We start from the raw sequence: 21,269 nt of genomic DNA, 5'->3' as shown, positions 1-21,269 counted from the left end.
ATGGGGGTGGAAACATCATGCTTTGGGGCTGTTTTTCTGAAAAGGGACCAGGACGACTGATCCGTGTAAAGGAAAGAATGAATGGGGCCATGTATCGTGAGATTTTGGGTGAAAACCTCCTTCCATCAGCAAGGGCATTGAAGATGAAACGTGGCTGGGTCTTTCAGCATGACAATGATCCCAAACACACCGCCCGGGCAACGAAGGAGTGGCTTCGTAAGAAGCATTTCAAGGTCCTGGAGTGGCCTAGCCAGTCTCCAGATCTCAACCCCATAGAAAATCTTTGGAGGGAGTTGAAAGTCCGTGTTGCCCAGCGACAGCCCCAAAACAGCACTGCTCTAGAGGAGATCTGCATGGAGGAATGGGCCAAAATACCAGCAACAGTGTGTGAAAACCTTGTGAAGACTTACAGAAAACGTTTGACCTGTGTCATTGCCATTGGTCCTCTGTAGCTCAGCTGGTAGAGCACGGCGCTTGTAACGCCAAGGTAGTGGGTTCGATCCCCGGGACCACCCATACACAAAAAAAATGTATGCACGCATGACTGTAAGTCGCTTTGGATAAAAGCGTCTGCTAAATGGCATATTATATTATTATATTAAAGGGTATATAACAAGTATTGAGAAACTTTTGTTATTGACCAAATACTTATTTTTCCACCATAATTTGCAAATACATTCATTAAAAATCCTACAATGTGATTTTCTGGATTTCTTTTTCTCATTTTGTCTGTCATAGTTGACGTGTACCTATGATGAAAATTACAGGCCTCTCTCATCTTTTTAAGTGGGAGAACTTGCACAATTGGTGGCTGACTAAATACTTTTTTCCCCACTGTATCAGTATAGGACTAGTAACTGTTTAGGCCTAACGCTTTACCAAAATCCACTGATTGACAGATCATAACGTTAACGTTACTCAATCATGAGACTAGAAGAACTTTCATGCCCACTATTTGTTTAATTTATTGATGATAATAATCTGAGATACAGTGTGGTGGTCTGAACTAGCTGCAAACCACAGCGCAACCTAGTGAGGGTTTAATAGAATAATAACCTCTTTCGCAAGACCAATGAGTGAGCAATAACGGGAATTCCCCACCCTTCTACGCCAGAGCGAGGCTGTGCCTCTAACACCGGCATTCCCAGTGTGCACCGCGGATAGACCAACAAAAAATAGTCCCGTACCTGAAAGGCCTGAAAAAAAGAACTTGAAAGGAGTAGCGGCTAGCAAATTAATTTCAAACGGTGTTAAAACATAGCTAAAATTGCTAACATGACTGACAACGAGAAACTAGACAACCAGCGGCTGAAGAATTTCAAGAACAAGGGTCGCGATTTGGAGGTAAAGTATTCTGATTCCGTCGAGGGGTCCGGTTTCATATGCGATATTTTGTTGCTTGGGGCTGCGCTGTGTGACGTCGTTTGTAATTTTAAGGATCTAGAACTTTGCACCTAGCCCAAACCAGGCCTTATCTGATCGTCAAATAGATCAAGGCCTTTATATCCATCCACCCGACTTTCTGAACCTGAATAAAAGTAACCCTCAACACGTGAAACGTCCCCAACAAACTAAGCTAACCGAGTTAGCAAACGACTTCCAGTTCCATCCTAAGCTAACCTGGTAGCTACCTATTTAACTACAGGCCGTGATAGCAATGGCACACTGACAAACACGCTGTTCTAGCTAGCCATATTTGCTATTCGACAGTCCTCTGAAATGTAGTTGGGTAGCTGTGTCAGACAACCTATCCAGTTTGGTGTTGAGGTTTGGAATTGACATACCTAACCACATATTTTCGGGGGGATAATTTGGTTCACTAAACGAGATTCGTATCCCTTTCTAACGACTGGTTTGGATTAGCTAACGTTAGGTAGCTAAGTATGTAGTTAACTAGCCAGCTATAATGTACCACCTCTCCCCGACTATAGCTTGCTAGCTATGTCATGTAGTTAGTTAGCCAACTAATTTACACGCAATTATCAGACGCTATATTAATGTAGCCAGTAAGATTTTAAAACTGATACCTACCGTTGGCCAGCTTGGCTAGCTAACTAATGACCTCAAAGACAGAATTACGCAGTAAGAACCTCAACTATATTAACTAATGTTAACTGGTCAGCTAACGTTAGCTAGATTAATTTAGCTAGCTAACGTTAGCCACCCAACTGAGTTTGTCAATTAACTTTAGCTTCGTAGTTAGTTGCTCCAAGTGTCAAATGTAATGGTAAATGTTAGCCTCTTACTAGTTATCAGCTTCCTTAACTACAGATATTTAATTATGTCTAGTTAGCCAGGACGCGTTGCTGGTAGCTAGCTAGGTTACTAGCTAACCTGCTAGCGTAGCTTATCAAAACGATGGCGGAATTTAGCTGGTCGTCAGGGCCCCTTTGTAGGCCTTGGCAGACACATAACGAAAGTTATAGCCATTGTGAGGTAGATGGATGGAAAGCCTGCAAGTGTAGGAGAGTTAAACATTAACGTCACATTATACTAACCAGTGTTTTCCCTAGGTTTGGACACATCGGGGGTCTGTGTATTGGTTGGACTCCCAGAGTTGTGAATCGTTCTGTTGGGTGGCGACAGAAAATAACTTAACCACAACATGTAGAGTTCCTAGAGATTATGCACATGCATTTGTTGTCTGGAAACGTTTTTTGGTGAAGCCGGCTTTGTGGTAGGGTTATTTTAAGTCGCCAGCCATCAGAATGATGCACAACTCGGGGAGTACAACCAATATACAGACTCCCGATGTTGTGTCCCAAAGCTATTCCCCCCCCAGACCGTTCCAGACTGGGTGCAAGGGCACCACACCAACACCCAAGGCTTCTTCAATTTAACAACATTTTCAGTTCAAACTAGTGGAAGCTAAATTATTATAGGCAAGGGGAACAGATTATAGGAAGACATATACTAGCTAGGCGTATGTATTATGGTGTTTCAGACAGATAGTCAGGAAATCATGTTGTCTTTGTATTCAGTTTGACAAGAAGTGCCTGATTATTTTTAATGATGACATAATGACTGGTCAACGGCAGGGGCGTTGTTTGCGGTGGAAACAAGAATATTGCTTGCATAACAGCTAACATGCATAACTAGGCTATGTCACACCAAGACATGATGATAGAAGTGCTGTTCATAGTTTAGTGATGAACTGTCTCTCACTTCACTGTGGAGAGGGAATATTAGAATTTTCTGAGAAGGAAATGGGCAGGGCCTTTCTAGACAGAAGGAAGAATTTAACTTAATACTTTCACTATCATCCGATCATGACAAATGGCCAAAGGCCAGTATTTTATGACAGCAAATTACTTAATCAGTCCTTATAAGAAATGTAATGTCTGTCAATCAGGTGCTTGAAAATGGTCCCTCATATTACCACCCAATATTAACATGAACCCTAAGATACAAAACACCAACCGTGGAGCAGTTGAGATCTGTGTTAAGTCAGTCTATCTAAATGGTGTCCATGTTATAATGTGAGCGTGAGCTGGTGATTTCAGGCAGTGGTATGGCAGGCTGGTTCTATCACTGTGCCATCCAAAACTGTGGATGGGAACTAATGAACATTCTGACTCTGACCAGCTCTCTAAGCACAAATATATAGGATGCTGTCATCTCATCATATTGGGAGGATAAACATCTCATTTATGTTTTGGGCTTGGATTGTGGAAGTATCAACACACAATCAGGCACACATACAGTGTATATTTGTACTAGGCTAATGTATGTGTTTTCTCCCCTATAGACGATGAGAAGACAGAGGACAGAGGTGGTGGTGGAACTCCGCAAGGTAATCATTCACCTTCTTTCCTTTAATCTATGTCAGACAAGATACAAATGCATTTGTCAGGTTATCAAAGATGCGTTTAAAGGGATACTTCGGAATTTTGGCAATAAGACCCTTTATCTACTTCCCAAGAGTCAGGTGAACTTGTGGGTACCATTTTTATGTCTGTGTCCAGTCTGATGGTAGTTTTGTGAGCCAATGCTAACTAGCGTTAGCACAATGGCTGGAAATCTATGGGTATCTGCTAGCATCCCGAAGGATCCCTTTAAAATGCCTGTTTAATAGTTAAGCCTGTTGCCATGCTGATGCATGTACGTTAAGACAGCTGTCTTGCCCTGCTCCCTGCAGAACAAAAGGGACGAACACCTGCTGAAGAGGAGAAACGTGCCCCACGAGGACATCTGTGAAGACTCTGATGCTGACGGAGACTTCAGATCGGTACGTTCTGATTGGCCCTCTGTTATGTCCCTCTTTCCTTCCTTCCTTGAAGTAATCACTCATGTGATAGGGATTAACAGGTGATTTAGATCTATCAATCAATCAATCAATCAATTTTATTTTATATAGCCCTTCGTACATCAGCTAATATCTCGAAGTGCTGTACAGAAACCCAGCCTAAAACCCCAAACAGCTAGTAATGCAGGTGTAGAAGCACGGTGGCTAGGAAAAACTCCCTAGAAAGGCCAAAACCTAGGAAGAAACCTAGAGAGGAACCAGGCTATGAGGGGTGGCCAGTCCTCTTCTGGCTGTGCCGGGTGGAGATTATAACAGAACCATACCAAGATGTTCAAAAATGTTCATAAGTGACAAGCATGGTCAAATAATAATCAGGAATAAATCTCAGTTGGCTTTTCATAGCCGATCATTAAGAGTTGAAAACAGCAGGTCTGGGACAGGTAGGGGTTCCATAACCGCAGGCAGAAAAGTTGAAACTGGAATAGCAGCAAGGCCAGGCGGACTGGGGACAGCAAGGAGTCACCACGGCCGGTAGTCCCGACGTATGGTCCTAGGGCTCAGGTCTCTCAGTTGGCTTTTCATGCGATCATTAAGAGTTGAAAACAGCAGGTCTGGGACAGGTAGGGGTTTCGTAACCGCAGGCAGAACAGTTGAAACTGGAATAGCAGCAAGGCCAGGCGGACTGGGGACAGCAAGGTGTCAGCATGCCCGGTAGTCCTGACGTATGGTCCTAGGGCTCAGGTTCTCAGAGAGAAGAGAGAACGAGAGAATTAGAGAGAGCATACTTAAATTCACACAGGACACTGGATAAGACAGGAGAAGTACTCCAGGTATAACCAACTAACCCCAGCCCCCGACACATAAACTACTGCAGCATAAATACTGGAGGCTGAGACAGGAGCGGTCCGGAGACACTGTGGCCCCATCCGAAGAAACCCCGGACAGGGCCAAACAGGAAGGATATAACCCCACCCACTCTGCCAAAGCACAGCCCCCGCACCACTAGAGGGATATCCTCAACCACCAACTTACAATCCTGAGACAAGGCCGAGTATAGCCCACAGAGGTCTCCACCACAGCACAAACCAAGGGGGGCGCCAACCCAGACAGGAAGATCACGTCAGTAACTCAACCCACTCAAGTGACGCACCCCTCCTAGGGACGGCATGAAAGAGCACCAGCAAGCCAGTGACTCAGCCCCTGTAACAGGGTTAGAGGCAGAGAACCCCAGTGGAGAGAGGGGAACCGGCCCGGCAGAGACAGCAAGGTCTATGGTAAAGATAGAGTTCCTAGAACTGTTAGCTAAAAGATATCCACATGCAATCCAAATCAAATGGGAGGGGACCTCTTGTTGCAATAAAATATGAACAAAACATGATAAAAATAGGATGACTATCAACTGTACTGTGTTCTTTTCTAAGATTTTTAAAAATGATTTGTGATGTACAAATTTTGGCCCATGTTGACATTCCTCGGGGACTGATGTCTCCAGACATTCTGACTTGTTTTTCCTAGTCAGGACTGCCTCCCAAGGCCTGACTAATTACCCTGAGGTGTGGCCACAGTGCAAAGAAACACATTACGATCCCTCTGGCCGTGTTTGACATCGGCAAAATAAATTGTTCCCTAACTAAGTACCTCCTTTTATCTTGCAGCAAAACACCTCTCTTGAAGTAATAGTACAAGTAAGTGCATCTCACACTTACAATTTTGAAAAATTTCTTACAGACATGTATTTCCTTCCACTGTATGTGATTTCCTGTGTGCTGTTGTTTCAGAATGCCACCAGTGACAACCAGGGAGTTCAGCTGAGTGCCGTGCAGGCTGCAAGGTAGGAACTCTCTCCTCCTACATCTGGCTCTGGTGGTTGCCATGGTGATTCACACTCAAACATGGTTCCAAAAACCATCTCTAGAATGTTGTGGAGTGGCTGATTCTGGAGCATAGCCCATGAATTATTTATTGGTTTCTGGCGAACATGCTAGACTTAGTTCTGTGTCATTGTTGCCGGTCTTGTGTAATCATTGTGAGATTGCGTTGTCATGTCTGTACTCAACAGCACTGGTGTTGTGCAACAACTCAGATGTGTACATTACACATTCCTTTATTTTATGTTTGGGTGTGTCTTAAGTGCAAATATGTGTGAATAATGGACATTCTCTCCCTGCAGGAAGCTGTTGTCTAGTGACCGTAACCCTCCCATAGATGACCTGATCAAGTCTGGCATTCTACCCATCCTGGTGCACTGTCTGGACAGAGATGACAAGTAAGCAGGACTTTACTTTGTGTTATAGATACTGTGTCTTACATAACACAAGTGGTTGTGATCTAAGTATTGCTGCAGTGAATGTACGCTAAGCATCACTGTACTGAGAATGGATCTCTTCAGATGATGACGGAAGTATGCTGCAATGCAAATGTGTCAGGATCTTTCATAATCAGATGTGAGAATTGTCATAACCACTGACGGATGGAATAACAACCCTTTCCATTTCTTGTTTCATCACAATTTCTTCCCCCTCTCTATCCCTCCCCTCTTCCTCTCTCCACCCTTTCTCTTTCTACTGCCTCATCTCACTTCTGCCTCCGTCTCCAGTCCATCTCTACAGTTTGAGGCTGCCTGGGCTTTGACCAACATTGCCTCAGGAACCTCAGAGCAGACTCAGGCAGTGGTCCAGTCCAGTAAGTACCAGCTCACAACCTCAGCGCAACCAATGCCAGTACTCTCTGGGGGCTAGGTGGGATTTTCGATCATTATGCCTACCAGGTCTTGGATTTGTAGTTTATGTGCACCTGAAAGGCAGATTATTTCTAGCCTTTGGTGATGGAGTTAGCTATTGAATATTAATTAGAGCATTTCTTCTCCTGCAGATGCTGTGCCACTGTTCCTGAGGCTGCTGCACTCTCCTCATCAGAACGTGTGTGAGCAGGCGGTCTGGGCCCTGGGCAACATCATAGGTGAGTCTGGATCCTTCTCTGTGTGTCTTGGACCCTCTAACAATGGAGGCTGATTGTGGGAATGGCTCAGGGATTCTCTGATTGTCTCAAGGCATCATCGGTGAGTGTTTGTGAAACCGTCTGTTCTGTATGTCTGTTCCTAGGCGACGGCCCCCAGTGCAGGGACTATGTGATCAGTCTGGGCGTGGTGAAGCCCCTGCTGTCCTTCATCAGCCCCTCTATCCCCATCACCTTCCTCCGTAACGTCACCTGGGTCATGGTCAACCTCTGCCGCCACAAGGACCCACCGCCACCCATGGAGACCATCCAGGAGGTAAGAGAGGGTGTGTGTGTGCCACCTGGGTCGTGGTCAATCTGTCCTGGCAAAATGATCTTTGGATACTATCCAGGAATAACTGTCTCTGTTAGTCTGTTTATCTGAATCTCTCTGGCTGTCAGTGTGTTGTTGAACCTGAGCATTATGTACGGTACAGTAGTGTACAGGGGGTGTGTGTATCAATCTGTGTCTGTCCTCCTGGCTCCTGGGGGGTTGTATCAATTGATTTACACAACATGCCTACCACTTTGAAGATGCAAAATATGTTTTATTGTGAAACAAACAAGAAATAAGACAAAAAAACAGAACTTGAGCGTGCATAACTATTCAACCCACCCCACCCCCAAAGTCAATACTTTGTAGAGACACCTTTTGCAGCAATTACAGCTGCAAGTCTCTTGGGGTATGTCTCTATAAGCTTGGCACATCTAGCCACTGGGATTTTTGCCCATTCTTCAAGGCAAAACTGCTCCAGATCCTTCAAGTTGGATGGGTTCCGCTGGTGTACAGCAATGTTTAAGTCATACCACAGATTCTCAATTGGATTGAGGTCTGGGCTTTGACTAGGCCATTCCAAGACATTTAAATGTTTCCCCTTAAACCACTCGAGTGTTGCTTTAGCCGTATGCTTAGGGTCGTTGTCCTGCTGGAAGGGGAACCTCCATCCCAGTCTCAAATCTCTGGAAGACAAACAGGTTTCCCTCAAGAATTTCCCTGTATTTAGCGCCATCCATCATTCCTTCAATTCTGACCAGTTTCCCAGTCCCTACTGATGAAAAACATCCCCACAGCATGATGCTGCCACCACCATGCTTCACTATGGGGATGGTGTTCTCGGGGTGATGAGAGGTGTTGGGTTTGCACCAGACATAGCGTTTTCCTTCATGGCCAAAAAGCAAAAATTTTGTCTCATCTTACCAGAGTACCTTCTTCCATATGTTTGGGGAGTCTCCCCCATGCCTTTTGGCGAACACCAAACGTGTTTGCTTATTTTTTTCTTTAAGCAATGGCTTTTTTCTGGCCACTCTTCTGTAAAGCCCAGCTCTGTGGAGTGTACGGCTTAAAGTGGTCCTATGGACAGATACTCCAATCTCTGCTGTGGAGCTTTGCAGCTCCTTCAGGGTTATCTTTGGTCTCTTTGTTGCCTCTCTGATTAATGCCCTCCTTGCCTGGTCCATGAGTTCTGATGGGCGGCCCTCTCTTGGCAGATTTGTTGTGGTACCATAATCTTTCCATTTTTTAATAATGGATTTAATGGTGCTCCGTGGGATGTTCAAAGTTTTTGATATTTTTATAACCCAACCCTGATCTGTACTTCTCCACAACTTTGTCTCTAACCTGTTTGGAGTGCTCCTTGGTCTTCATGGTGCCGCCCCTTGCTTAGTGGCGTTGCAGACCCTGGGGCCTTTCAGAACAGGTGACACTTAGATTGCACACAGGTGGACTTTATTTAACTAATTATGTGACTTCTGAAGGTAATTGGTTGCACCAGATCTTATTTAGGGGCTTCATAGCAAAGGGGGTGAATACATATGCACGCACCACTTTTCCGTTATTTATTTTGTAGAATTTTTTGAAACAAGTTTTTTTCACATGACCAATTTGGACTATTTTGTGTATGTCTATTACATGAAATCCAAATAAAAATCAATTTAAATTACAGGTTGTAATGCAACAAAATAGGAAAAACGCCAAGGGGGATGAATACTTTTGCAAGGCACTGTATCACTGCTGAATAATACTGGACCATGTCTCTAAACTGCCATAAGCCCCTTAGAAAAAAGGTGTGGGAGATCCCTAACCGAAAACAATGTTTTTTAGCTTTCTATCCCCACAAAAATCACAGTGTAGTTATCACAAAACATTATTTTCAGTGTTATATCCTAACTAGACGATGGGCTATAAAGGCTCTCCCCTTTGACCACCTCCTCCCTCCGCTGACCTCACTCAAGCCATTAACTTTCTCAACCTTCAATCTCTTGACCATTGATCAACTCAGGATAATTAATTATGTTTTTTGCTGCTTTACATCCATTTGAGATTTCTTTATGTAATGAATAGTGCTATATAAGTTGAATTAATTAATAAAGTTGTGTAATTTAAAGGTAGACTCAGTGATATGAAGTAGATGCAGAAAGTAAACAGCATAGTGGGTCAATTTCTGCAACAACTAATAGCGTTGAAGCGCAAGGCTCAACTTCTCCGCTGTTTTGGTGCCCTGGCTACCACCCTGTGAACAGCGTGAAGCGAACCCGTGCACATGCGCAAATACTGTGAGAGAGCAGTGTTGCATCTCGCTCATCTCAATATCCTAGCCTATTAATTGATGATGGGCCCTGCTTTACCGAAGTTGCGAGACATTGCAAGGCCAAAAAATTGTGAGAGCATTTGATTGCCGATAGATGGGCCTAGTGCACGGTTCTGACTCTGTCTGCCTGGTGACCGACCTGCCTATACTGGACCCCCCCCCCAAAAGGATGTTTAAACATAAATATTGTCCATTTGTCACATCTCTAGTGGGAATATTCCTGTCATTTTGTTGGCATCTCTGTCACTGACTATCTTGCTCTCTCCCTCCCTCTTTTCTCTCAGATACTTCCAGCTCTCTGTGTGCTGATCCACCACACTGATGTTAATGTGAGTATTCCTGAATCACTGATTGTATTCAGAAAGACACAACCCGAATAGTAAAAGTTGACATTGATATTGATTTCCCCCATTAATAACCACAAGCAGATATTGATGCATGATCCATATGTTGATGAATGAGTGAATGTTTTGTTTTTGGGACCTGTGACCCTGTGTGTAGATCCTGGTGGACACGGTGTGGGCTCTGTCATACCTGACGGACGCTGGCAATGAGCAGATTCAGATGGTCATCGACTCTGGCATTGTGCCCAACCTGGTGCCCCTGCTTAGCCACCAGGAGGTCAAAGTGCAGGTACGGAGACACAGATGCCTGTGGGCGACAGATCTAGGATCAGCTTAGCCTCCCCAAATCCCATCATTAACCACAAAACTGTCCGTAGATCAGCATCTAGGAGCAGCTTCATCCTACTCAGTGGGGCTCAGGAAGACAGACGCCCACCAAATGGAATGATTGCTTTTGTAAGGACTGAGCCGTTGCCCTACCATAGCTGGGTTTGCAGATGTGATGGAATCAGATAGGTGTGTAAGCAATATGGCGGCGGCTTCTCTATGCTCATTAGAAGGATAGGTAGAGCCATCACCATATCGCTTACCCCTATCAGTTTCCTTCAGGTCTGCAAACATGAAGGGGGCGAGGCTAGGGGTTGTTTTCGGTCAGGTACATGGAGACCTGTGCACTGCGGTGGTTAGATAAAGTTAGGGCAGGGCAGGGCAGGGGTTAGGAGAAGAGCTCTTGTCCTGAGCTGCAGTGTTTTGACCTGAGACGGGTTCCTGTCTGGCCGGGTGGGTGTGTGTGTGTGTAATTCAGTTACCATGATGCAGTTGGTGAGCTCACCCTGGGGCTGGGCGTTATGGCCAAATTATCATATCGCAGTATACAAAAAGTAATACAAAATTACAAAAGTTATACATTCGCTTCGAGTAGTGTGTGACCCTAAGGTGGCAACACATACATTCTAAGTGATTTCAATGGGTCTTTCTCCATTCTGATTGTTTTATACTGTTCAATTCATCATTTATCAATTTCTTTATTATCTGCACTCATTTGAGATTATTTCCATACTGCCATGTATGGCTGCACAATATGGGCAAACAATCTAGGCCTTATTTTTAACAGAATGTTTCAATTGTGATTTGACTTGCGATTTAGAGCAAAACACTTGGGTGAACTGTTGGAATAATGGAAATAGAATGATTATTCTAATTCTAGTTAGAATATGATAGTGGGAACTTTGAATATAGTTTTTGACATGACAATGAATTAAAATGCCTGGGAGGAGTTATTGTGACAGGGAAGGAACCAAAGTGTTGTTTCCTAGGGGACCCTGTAATCTTTGGCTACATTGAATGTTTTCTCTTAGCTACTTCATGCTTCGCATATTCGTTTTTGATTTAGAAGATACTGTTGCACAAACAACATGCTGATTTATGTATACCATCACTGGTATTATCAGGCTGCATAGCTAATTACGTTCTCTGATTCCGTATATTTATTAGCTAGCCAGCTAGCTAGCGATTAGCATTAGCAGCTAACAAGATTTAGGCCCAACTTGCTAAGAAAAGACGACCTAGCTGTTTGCAGATGTAACACAAACTAATAGTGTAATTATAGAACGCTAGTGGAGAAAGATGACTCAAGTAGCAATGTAAACTATAAAAATGGATGTTACACACGGCATATCACATTTAACATACCTTTATAGAACGTAAAGTAAAAACCCAAACCGGTCCGTGCATCAATACCAGTATATCGTAAAATGTGGTATACCGCCCAGCCCTAGTTGACCCTACAGATGATACTGCTCAGGACTTGAATGGGTCTTACTCCTGGCCCTGATACCTTGGCTGGTGGTTACTGTGCTGATATTCATACTCAATCATTCTTTGGGTGGTGGTTGGTTTGCTTACTTTAGTTAGTTGAATGAATGTTCGTTGATGCTTGGAGTGTTTGTATTGACTGCTATGTGGAACTTGATTGTGTGTGTTTCTCTCTAGACGGCTGCTCTGCGGGCGGTGGGCAACATAGTGACTGGAACAGATGAACAGACCCAGGTGGTGCTCAACTGTGACGCCCTGGGACACTTCCCCTCTCTCCTCACACACCCCAAGGAGAAGATCAACAAGGTAAAACACACTCCGCACTGCTTCAACTTGCCACAGCACAACAGGTGTGTCAGTGTGACTGATCATGCTAGAAGTGATGATATCAGAGACATGGTGCTAGTATGAATGACAGTGAATGGGGATATAACTATTAGTTAGGTACTCGCATCATGGAAGAGCTGGATCAAGGAGACTTCAAGAAGCTGATGGAAATTGCAGTTTTGAGTAGATTTTGGGATGGTCTGGGATAGTGGGTAGAGTGTGAGATGTGAGTGTGTTTGTGTGTAGTATTTCTGGGTGAAGGATAGTGGGCGCTGAAGACCCATGGGTCTCTGCTGATATCGGAGTGCATCTGAGGCCTGTTACTCAGAGGCCCCTCCCTCCCTCAGTGACTGAGCCAATGATTAGGGCCTCACGACCGCCCCTACCCCGCCCCCAGCACCCCATCTCGACCAGGGGCCACAGCTCTGAGCAGGCCCCTGGAGTCTGATCTAGCTCAGTCCACACCTTTTGAATTCCATGTGTGAACTTCTCACCATTTCTGCAATCCTCCTGACACACATGCACACACTCTAGCGCACACACTGACTGCTTATTCAGTCTCTGTAAGCCCTGCCTCTCACACAACACTTGAAGGAGTAGTCGCAGACTGAATGCAGCTGTTTCTTCTCCTGTCCTGCAGGAGGCAGTGTGGTTCCTGTCCAACATCACCGCAGGCAACCAGCAGCAGGTGCAGGCCGTCATCGACGCCAACCTGGTACCCATGATCATCCACCTTCTGGACAAGGTCTGTTTCATCACTTTCACTGCTTCATTCATCTCATCAGAGCTTTCTCTCGCACAAAATGAAGCAGTAATGAGAATATCATATTGGTGAAATATTAATTCAAATGTTTTTGTAGGGAGACTTTGGAACACAGAAAGAAGCAGCCTGGGCCATCAGCAACCTGACAATTAGCGGGAGGAAGGACCAGGTGAGCTCAACTGAGGCCTACCCACCTCACATCCATACACTCGAATTCCCACTTTTTTATCATGTATTTTGTAAACCCTCAAGATGACCCTTCTCTTCCGGTCCTGTAGGTGGCGTACCTGATCCAGCAGAAGGTGATCCCTCCCTTCTGTAACCTGCTGACAGTGAAGGATGCTCAGGTGGTGCAGGTGGTCCTGGACGGCCTCAGCAACATCCTCAAGATGGCCGATGACGAGGCTGAGACCATCGCCAACCTCATCGAGGAGTGTGGAGGTGAGAGCCCAGCCCACTCAGTTACCTTTCAAACGTCATTGTACCTCCCAACTGTTCATGTTGAAGTATAGTGTATAGTGGCTGTATAGATTTGACTGCTGAACCATCTCTCACTCTTCCCCGCCCCTCAGGTCTGGAGAAGGTGGAGCAGCTCCAGAATCATGAGAATGAAGACATCTATAAACTGGCCTATGAAATAATTGATCAGTTCTTCTCATCTGATGACGTTAGTCAGAGCTCTAATATGGTCATGTCTTGGTTGGGGAAGGTACTGCATACTAAATTGTGTGGAATGGCTTATTTGTATAGATGATTGAGTTGTTATTGTCTCATGTTCAGATTGATGAAGACTCCAGCCTGGTTCCGGAGGCGATCCAGGGGGGAACGTACGGCTTCAACTCCTCCACCAACGTGCCAGCAGAGGGGTTCCAGTTCTAGAAGGCATCTCGGGAGTCCGGAGTTTTGTTTGCGATGCAGCACTCTGTTCAACATAAAACAAATTAGGAGAGAAAGAGAGCGAAAGAGTGTGAGAGAAATTAGATCCATTGTGCTTGGCTCGTGGGATCCGTGGCTGCATCTTATCTGAGAGAAAATGTGTGGATTTCGTTTGGCATTCCAGGGGAACCAGCCCAAATGAAGTTTGAGATGGCGAGTGGGTGTGAGTGAGTGGCTACATGTTGCAAAAAACAAACATCTACATCGAATGCGTTGAGACATGCCGAATAACTTCCATGTTATTGGAGCTGTCGACAAAAAACGGAAAACTACTACAATGACGACAAACGCGATGTCAGCCCGGGGAGAACCAAATACATCAAAATCAAGAAATTGAGGCAATAAATCAAACACAAAAGGAAAACCAACAAAACAAGCGTAAGATGAACCATATGACAATTCTGCGGTCCTCCGACCGGAGGGGGCTCCACCTCCTGTGCGCCCATCCCCCAATCGGCCACGCCATCAGACGTGTGTGTGAATGGACCCATTGTGTATGAATGTCTGGACTCAGTGCTGAGGAGCCAGGCTCATCTCCTCCAACCAGAGGCCCTCGATGGGGCGTCTCCCCCCCCTCCCCCGCAGCGGTGGGCAGGGCCAGAGTCCAGCGTCGTGTGTGCGAGAGAATGGACGAGTGGCGTGTGTGCGTGCGTGTCTGGAGTGTGCAAGAAGACTGGATGTGAACGCATGCAGAGAGAAACAAAATGCATACAACATAAGAGTAACAAAACCGAGAAGCGTAAACGAAGGAAAATACAAAAATAAATTCTGCCTTTTAAAGAGGCCGATACGAATCCCTGAAAGGAAGAACTATGGAAATGAAAAAAAATGTCATCACAAGGGTTTTGTTTGTTTTAATTTTTATTAAGTTAGTATTAATTGACACTGGACAATGCTATTGGCAGGTGGAGCAGTGGGTGCATTGTATTAAGATGCATTTGGTGGCTTTTCTTTTCACATCCAGTGTGTACTAATTTTATTTTCTGCTTTTACTTTCATTGCTTATGTAAATGTGATTGATAAGGATCATATTCCACCTTCCCACAATAGCCATACCTTTGCACCAGATATGGGTTTGATGCTGTGAAATTCTGACATCATTATTGTCAACCAAATGACTTCTATACTCCCCTAGCATGATTTAATGTTTTTTCTTTCTCTTGAAGCAAAAATCACTGCTTTGCAGTATTGTTGCCATAGCTTTGAGCATTGACTTATCACAAGGGGAAATGAAAAATTGCCATTTTATGTAACTTTGACTCATAACCTTTGCATGTACTAAACTATAACAGTGTAATTTTCATTTTTTTTGTAAACTGTGCTGTTTAAATGTTACATGTCTCCCCCTACTGACTTAAGTTTCTGATTTGAAGATAAATCTGAACAGATTTGCACATGTACTGCAGAGTGAGAGGCCTGAAGTCTTTCAAAAGGTGGGGTTAGACTCAAATCAGACCTGCTAACACCTTCAACAATATGCATCATCCAACCACAATTTTTGTGTTATATTCAGTAGTAGCCATGATCAACTCATGTTGAGCCATTTTAGGGAATTTGAAGAAAAATTATAATTAGGAGGGGCAATAATTATTCTGCCTCTGCTTTTGAGGCACCCCTGAGTTGCTAAGGTAAGTATCACAGGGATTGGACCCCCTAGCCTCGACAGGGTGGCTCAATGATAAATGTTGAGCCTTATTCCTTGACCTAAGAAGAGTCATGAACAAGTTTGCTGTACCTCCCAAACCCTTGCTCCTGCCCCCTGTTTTCCATTTAGGTGCCCAATATTCCCCCATTTTTCTTTGTTAATTTCAAAAACACTGTATAAATTGATTACACTTTGTGGTCATCATAGTTTTTTTTTTTTTTTTTTTTTCAGCATTCCTTGTTAGGAAATATGTGGTTTCAAATTTTAAAAAATGAAATGGAAGAAATGGTGGTTAACCTGTTGAGTTGGATCTACAGGCTAGGTTGAAATCAAGAAAATAAATAGTGAAACCCACAGGTATGGTCTGTTTTTGTCGTGTCTTTCAATGGTTCATGTATATTGTAGGCTTATGCCTGTTACCTCTGCAGTCTCATTTAGGTTGATCTGTCATTTGCAGCATTTCATTATCTTTGTCAAAAAGAACGTCCTTGATGCTGTGCTATGGTGAAATAAATGTATCTCTGATACTGACCTTACTTTTTTAAAATATGTTTTACTCCATATACGAACGTGTACATACAAACACCAAACAATGACTACCTACATCTCATCTGCCCAGACCCGCATGCTCGCACCCCAATCCCTAGGGCCTGCATTATTACTTGCCCTTAATTTGTATCAATTAGTGTTTCTCGGTTGCCCATGCCATATCAATAAATCATTAGATTTGTCCATTGTTAATGATAGCGGATTGATTGATTTCCAAGTTTTTTGTGTACGTTTTTTTCCCTCCAAGATCAGTGATGAGAAGAGAATCGTCCAGGCATTGGGTATCTCGCTACACCCCCATCCGCGGTTACTTTGTAACAGTGCACTTGATTGAAATTTCTTAGAGGCACATGATTGGAAAAAGGCTGTTGTAATTCGCATGCGCACTGTACTATAATCAAGTACCAGACGGAGGACAGGTCGCGAGCAAGAGGTGAATCTTCGGCATGTATTTTCGAAGTCCGGGCATCGGTGAGTGTTTTGAAAATAACAAAGACATACTGTACTTTGTGAATTTAAAAACCTATGCTTTATCAATCGTATCTATTAACAAGTTTGCAACAGTGTGAGTTTTTGATATAAAAAAAAATGCGCAGTAGCGTCGTTGAAATGCAGCCCGACTAACCAGCTGTGTCAGGCAGATAGTGGCATCACGGTTGTTTTCTTTCAAATGCAAACACTTCCGGCAGCTCCGCAGCGTTTTAAAAGTGTCTTCAGGCTTTTGTTTTATTTTGTTGATTGAGAAATATATTATTTATGGAAGAAATATAGGCGTGTGCACGAAGTCCATGTTATAGGCTATGTTACAAGCTATGTCTATTGTTGTGCATTGTCAACAGTGCCGCACAAATAGGAAGGTAAAAAAAACAAATTAAATTTCACAAATTAATCTCAAAACACCTTCAGGCGAAATATCATTATAGACCTGGTCAGACAGCTGTCATGATCATGTTATTATTTCAGCAAGAATAGTGCCACTCAGGTTTTGGGAGCATTACGTGAGCATCTACCTGTCTGCAATCTAACCTGAGGTGCCAAATGAACAAACGGCTCTTGTACAGTTTAGTGCAGCCTGCCACCAAAATGAGTGGGCTCTTGCAAACCCCCACATTATCAATGTAATACAGTATTAGTAGCCTTGATCTCTGGTAGTTGGATTTTTAAGTGTTTCCTTGACTTATTTGTTCTGTTACATTTCAGGCAATTGCAGTACACTAGCCAAACCGACTGCATTATACTGTAGTCGGGCAACCTGTCCCAGGAAAACCACTATTTGGTCATTATGTAACCAGGACCGGCTTGCGACATAAGCGGTGCTTAGGGCCCTCATCCGTTTTCTTTTTTTTTTTAGGAACTGTTTGGTTCTCAATTTACTGTTGAAAGTTAGAATAGTAGAATACACAAGGTGCAAGTTCGAAATTTGGTTTTGAATCACCAGTTTTATTGTTTTGTCAGTCACTGACAGACACTCAATAAGCCAAGCAGCTAACAATTTTTATAGTGGCAAATTAGCCTAGCCAGTTATCTAAACTTGTAGTAATCATGGCCGAATACCGACCGAGCACGCAGGGCACATGCCCAGGGGCCCCCCATTGATTTAGCTAGTCACTCTCACGCAGATATCATGGCATAAGTCATGGAAAAAATGTGTAGAATTGCAGGAAATTAGCTTTAAAACTCCAAAAATGTCTCTACCCCGTTGCAAACCGAGTAGAATTGCATGACATTTGTTATACAATTGCTAAATTTTCTCTCCGCCCCATGGCAAAATGTTTAGAACTGCAAAAAACGTGCTTTAAAACAGCAACATTGTCTATACGCCCCATGGCAAAATATGTAGAATTGCAGGAAATTAACTTAAAATGTAAGTTTCTCTCTGCTGTAAAGAGGGCCACTATTTATTTTGCCCGCTTGGTGGGGGGGCCCCCCAACCAAATATCGCTTAGGATCCCCAAAAGGCTAGAGCCGGCCCTGTATGTAACACTATTACTCTAACCATATTGCATCCCCATTTGAATGAATTATTGTCCTGAAACAATTCTCATGTGGCTCTGTGTTGTTCATCTCAGTCAACCAGCCTTATTCGTTATGTATGATGTATGCAGCAGAGCAATGTGCAAGTGGCAATAATTGTAGTGCCCTACAAACCTATACATGGGTTAGACCGAGACAGTAGAAACTGCTGATCATCCGGTCAAACTGAAATAGCTTCTAGCAGTGAGGTGGGAGTCATCCGGTGTGAAGTAATCATCCACTGCTGTCCAGGTTTGGAGGTACCCGTTTTGGCACTCTGTCATGTAAATATGCTAGTAGTTCACAGAAGTCGGCCACTAAACTTTGCAGGTTGTCATGAAGCGACTCCACCCATGTGTAACTGTTGATGAATCATTATGATGAACCTAACACTCACTCATCACCAACAATTAGATTGCAAATATTAAGCCCAAGTGGGTTTGTCAGGACAACTCAAACCATTGAACTTCACTCTTGATTTAGAACACTCAAGTGATGTCTGCTCTTCCAATTACAGGCTAAACGATGCATTGAATTGCGAGGGCAGCAACAAGCCAGGTACACAGAGCCTCATTTTTCCCATAACCCCACCCCAGTATGGAGAACCTAGAGGAGGACCTGACATGTTCGGTGTGCTATTCCCTCTTCACTGATCCTCGGGTCCTGCCCTGCTCCCACACCTTCTGTAAGTCCTGCCTGGACAACGTACTCCAAGTCTCTGCCATCTACTCCATCTGGCGTCCGCTGCGGCTCCCACTCAAGTGCCCCAACTGCCGCAGTGTGGTAGAGCTCCCGCCAACGGGTGTTGACGCATTGCCCATAAATGTCTCCCTCCGCGCCATCATTGAGAAGGTAACCGTTTAATACTTTTTTATTTGATCTTAGGGCATAGTCACATTGGGGCATATCTTTATAGGGTACAGTATAATGAAGAGGTATAGAATTTATTTTATTCCCAAATGTACCTGTCAGTTCCAGAAGGACAGCCAACCACGGCCCCCCTCCTGCCTTGAGCACCACCGACAGCCCCTCAACGTCTACTGTGTCCAGGACCGCCAGCTCATCTGTGGCTTCTGCCTAACAGTGGGCCAGCACCAGGGCCACCCCATCGATGACCTGCAGGCAGCCTTCATCAGGGAAAGGCAGGCGCCCGCTCACCTGCTGGGGAGGCTCTCAGACCACCGCTGGGCAGAGGTGATTTATGTTTATTTACCAGTAATAATGGATTTAATGCATTTGACCAATTTATTTTGTAGTCTTCTGGATAGTTTACCTGAAGTGTTATTTCCTGAAGGTGTGTGAGCTGGGGGAGCTGCTGGAGCAGGAGAAGGCCAGCTGTGAGGGCCTAGTGAGGCAGGACCGGCAGGCTGTGGAACAGTACTTCCAGGGGCTGGAGCTGGTGCTTGCCAGGAAGAAAGAGGCTTTCATGGGGGCCCTGGACACCGCAAGCGTGGAGATGTCGCTGACCTACGATCCACTCATCCAGAGGCTGAAGGAGCTGCAGGTAAGGATAGCCTGGGGTCGGTGTTGTTGTCATGACATTACTTCCTCACCATTGATTGTATATTATGGTGCCTTCCCCACAGGAGGAGCAGCTGGACTTGTTGTCTCTGGGCTCGGCCGTGGAGGACGAAGACTCGCCGCTGGTCTTCCTGGAGAAGGTGTACATGTTCCGGGAGAGGGTGGAGGCGCTGGTAAATGCCCCCCTGCCCAAAGTCACATCCCTCTCCATCACACCCCGTGCTGCTGAGTACCTGGAACAGCACTGGGCGGGGGTGACCATCGGAGGGCTGGATGAAGGGCCGGTGCCTCAGGTCTTCTGCTGTGCCAAGCCCACCATTCTGGAGACGGTTCTTAGGACAGAAGCAGGGAGTCACCCTGGAGGCTGGGTCCAGGATCTGTGGCTGCAGCTCCAGCCCACTCCCCCTGTGGTGCTCCTGGGGCTGCTGCTGCTCCTGGTGGCAGTGTGGGTGAATCCTGTTGGGGGAGCATCTCTGGGCTTCTCCCTGCTGTCCCAGCTCAGTCAGATGGTGCACGGCCTGAGCAGCGAACTGACCACCTCACTATGGGAGACAGCAAGCTTCCTGTATGCACAGACAGGTGAGGTGGTGTGTAGGTACAGCTCTGCCCTCTCCACACTGGGGGAGAACACCTACCAGCAGATGGCATCCCTCTACAAGACCTTCAGCTACTGACAAAAAGACATGGGTCTTCACTTCAGGAAGGACCCCAGCTCCTCATGACAGCACCACCTGGTGATGTAAGGTCTTAATGTCACCCGTTACACTTTGGTTTTGGTTGGGAATTCATGCTAACTGTGCCTATTGATTGGAAAATTCCTGATGCAGCAGGATACAGTTGACAGAAAACACAGGCGTTACTTCTGGGACTAACCCGGACCCCAGATAAAGCTTATCACAGGAATATACTGCCTCATGTACCAGAAAGTGAAAAACCATGAAATGCATTCAGCAGATTGGAAGCAGTTGTTTACATTTTAGTCATTTAGCAGATGCTCTTATCCAGAGCTACTTACAGTAGCGAGTGCATACATTTTCATTCGTACTGGTCCCCCATGGGAATCGAATCCACAACCCTGGCGTTGCAAGTGCAATGCTCTACCAACTGAGCCGGACGGGTATATATAATTATTAGCCTTAAAAATACTTGACATTTTGCAAGCCAATATGCCTTAACCTTATGCACAGCTTTTTCAAAGACATTCTAGAGCTCTACATGCTGTGTACTGTAAGAAATACTATACGACTGTTACATTTTACTCCAGCTATTTAACCTTCACCAGAAAAGCCTTCTGTTAAATCAAGTACTGATTTTCTATAAGTCAACTACAATGTGTGTACTTCAAAATGTCTCTTCAAATAAATAATCTTGTGATACCTGTCAGAATTAAATTAATGGGTGGACGGGATAAGTCTCCATCTCAGGAGTGGATTGAGTGTTGCTCCAGAGATTGTATTGCATTAGCACTTGGAAGTGGTTCAGTAGGTTTGTTGCATAACCAGTGCTTGCTAGAATTGTCAATGAGGCA

At 44.7% G+C, this 21,269-nt stretch overlaps 2 protein-coding genes across 2 annotated transcripts; both read left to right on the top strand.

The window, feature by feature from the left end:
- The first annotated feature begins 1,125 nt into the window (after nucleotides 1-1,125).
- LOC121565418 (importin subunit alpha-3-like) lies at nucleotides 1,126-16,012 on the top strand. Its single transcript, XM_041876095.2, has 17 exons — nucleotides 1,126-1,344; nucleotides 3,749-3,793; nucleotides 4,139-4,228; nucleotides 5,902-5,931; nucleotides 6,025-6,077; nucleotides 6,417-6,512; nucleotides 6,843-6,928; nucleotides 7,118-7,204; nucleotides 7,348-7,517; nucleotides 10,113-10,157; nucleotides 10,330-10,461; nucleotides 12,165-12,293; nucleotides 12,955-13,059; nucleotides 13,175-13,246; nucleotides 13,356-13,518; nucleotides 13,650-13,744; nucleotides 13,858-16,012. Exons 1-17 carry the CDS (start codon nucleotides 1,276-1,278, stop codon nucleotides 13,954-13,956), a joined length of 1,566 nt encoding a protein of 521 aa, XP_041732029.1. The 5' UTR covers nucleotides 1,126-1,275; the 3' UTR covers nucleotides 13,957-16,012.
- Nucleotides 16,013-16,483: 471 nt separating this feature from the next.
- On the top strand, nucleotides 16,484-21,117 carry LOC121565432 (tripartite motif-containing protein 59). The gene is made up of 5 exons (XM_041876096.2): nucleotides 16,484-16,678; nucleotides 18,738-19,072; nucleotides 19,193-19,414; nucleotides 19,515-19,724; nucleotides 19,807-21,117. Exons 2-5 carry the CDS (start codon nucleotides 18,818-18,820, stop codon nucleotides 20,413-20,415), a joined length of 1,296 nt encoding a protein of 431 aa, XP_041732030.1. The 5' UTR covers nucleotides 16,484-16,678; nucleotides 18,738-18,817; the 3' UTR covers nucleotides 20,416-21,117.
- Nucleotides 21,118-21,269: the final 152 nt, after the last annotated feature.

Source organism: Coregonus clupeaformis, chromosome 5 (assembly GCF_020615455.1).
Source record: "Coregonus clupeaformis isolate EN_2021a chromosome 5, ASM2061545v1, whole genome shotgun sequence".
Classification (NCBI taxonomy): Eukaryota; Metazoa; Chordata; class Actinopteri; order Salmoniformes; family Salmonidae; genus Coregonus; species Coregonus clupeaformis.
This window is presented reverse-complemented; position numbering and strand designations above follow the sequence as displayed.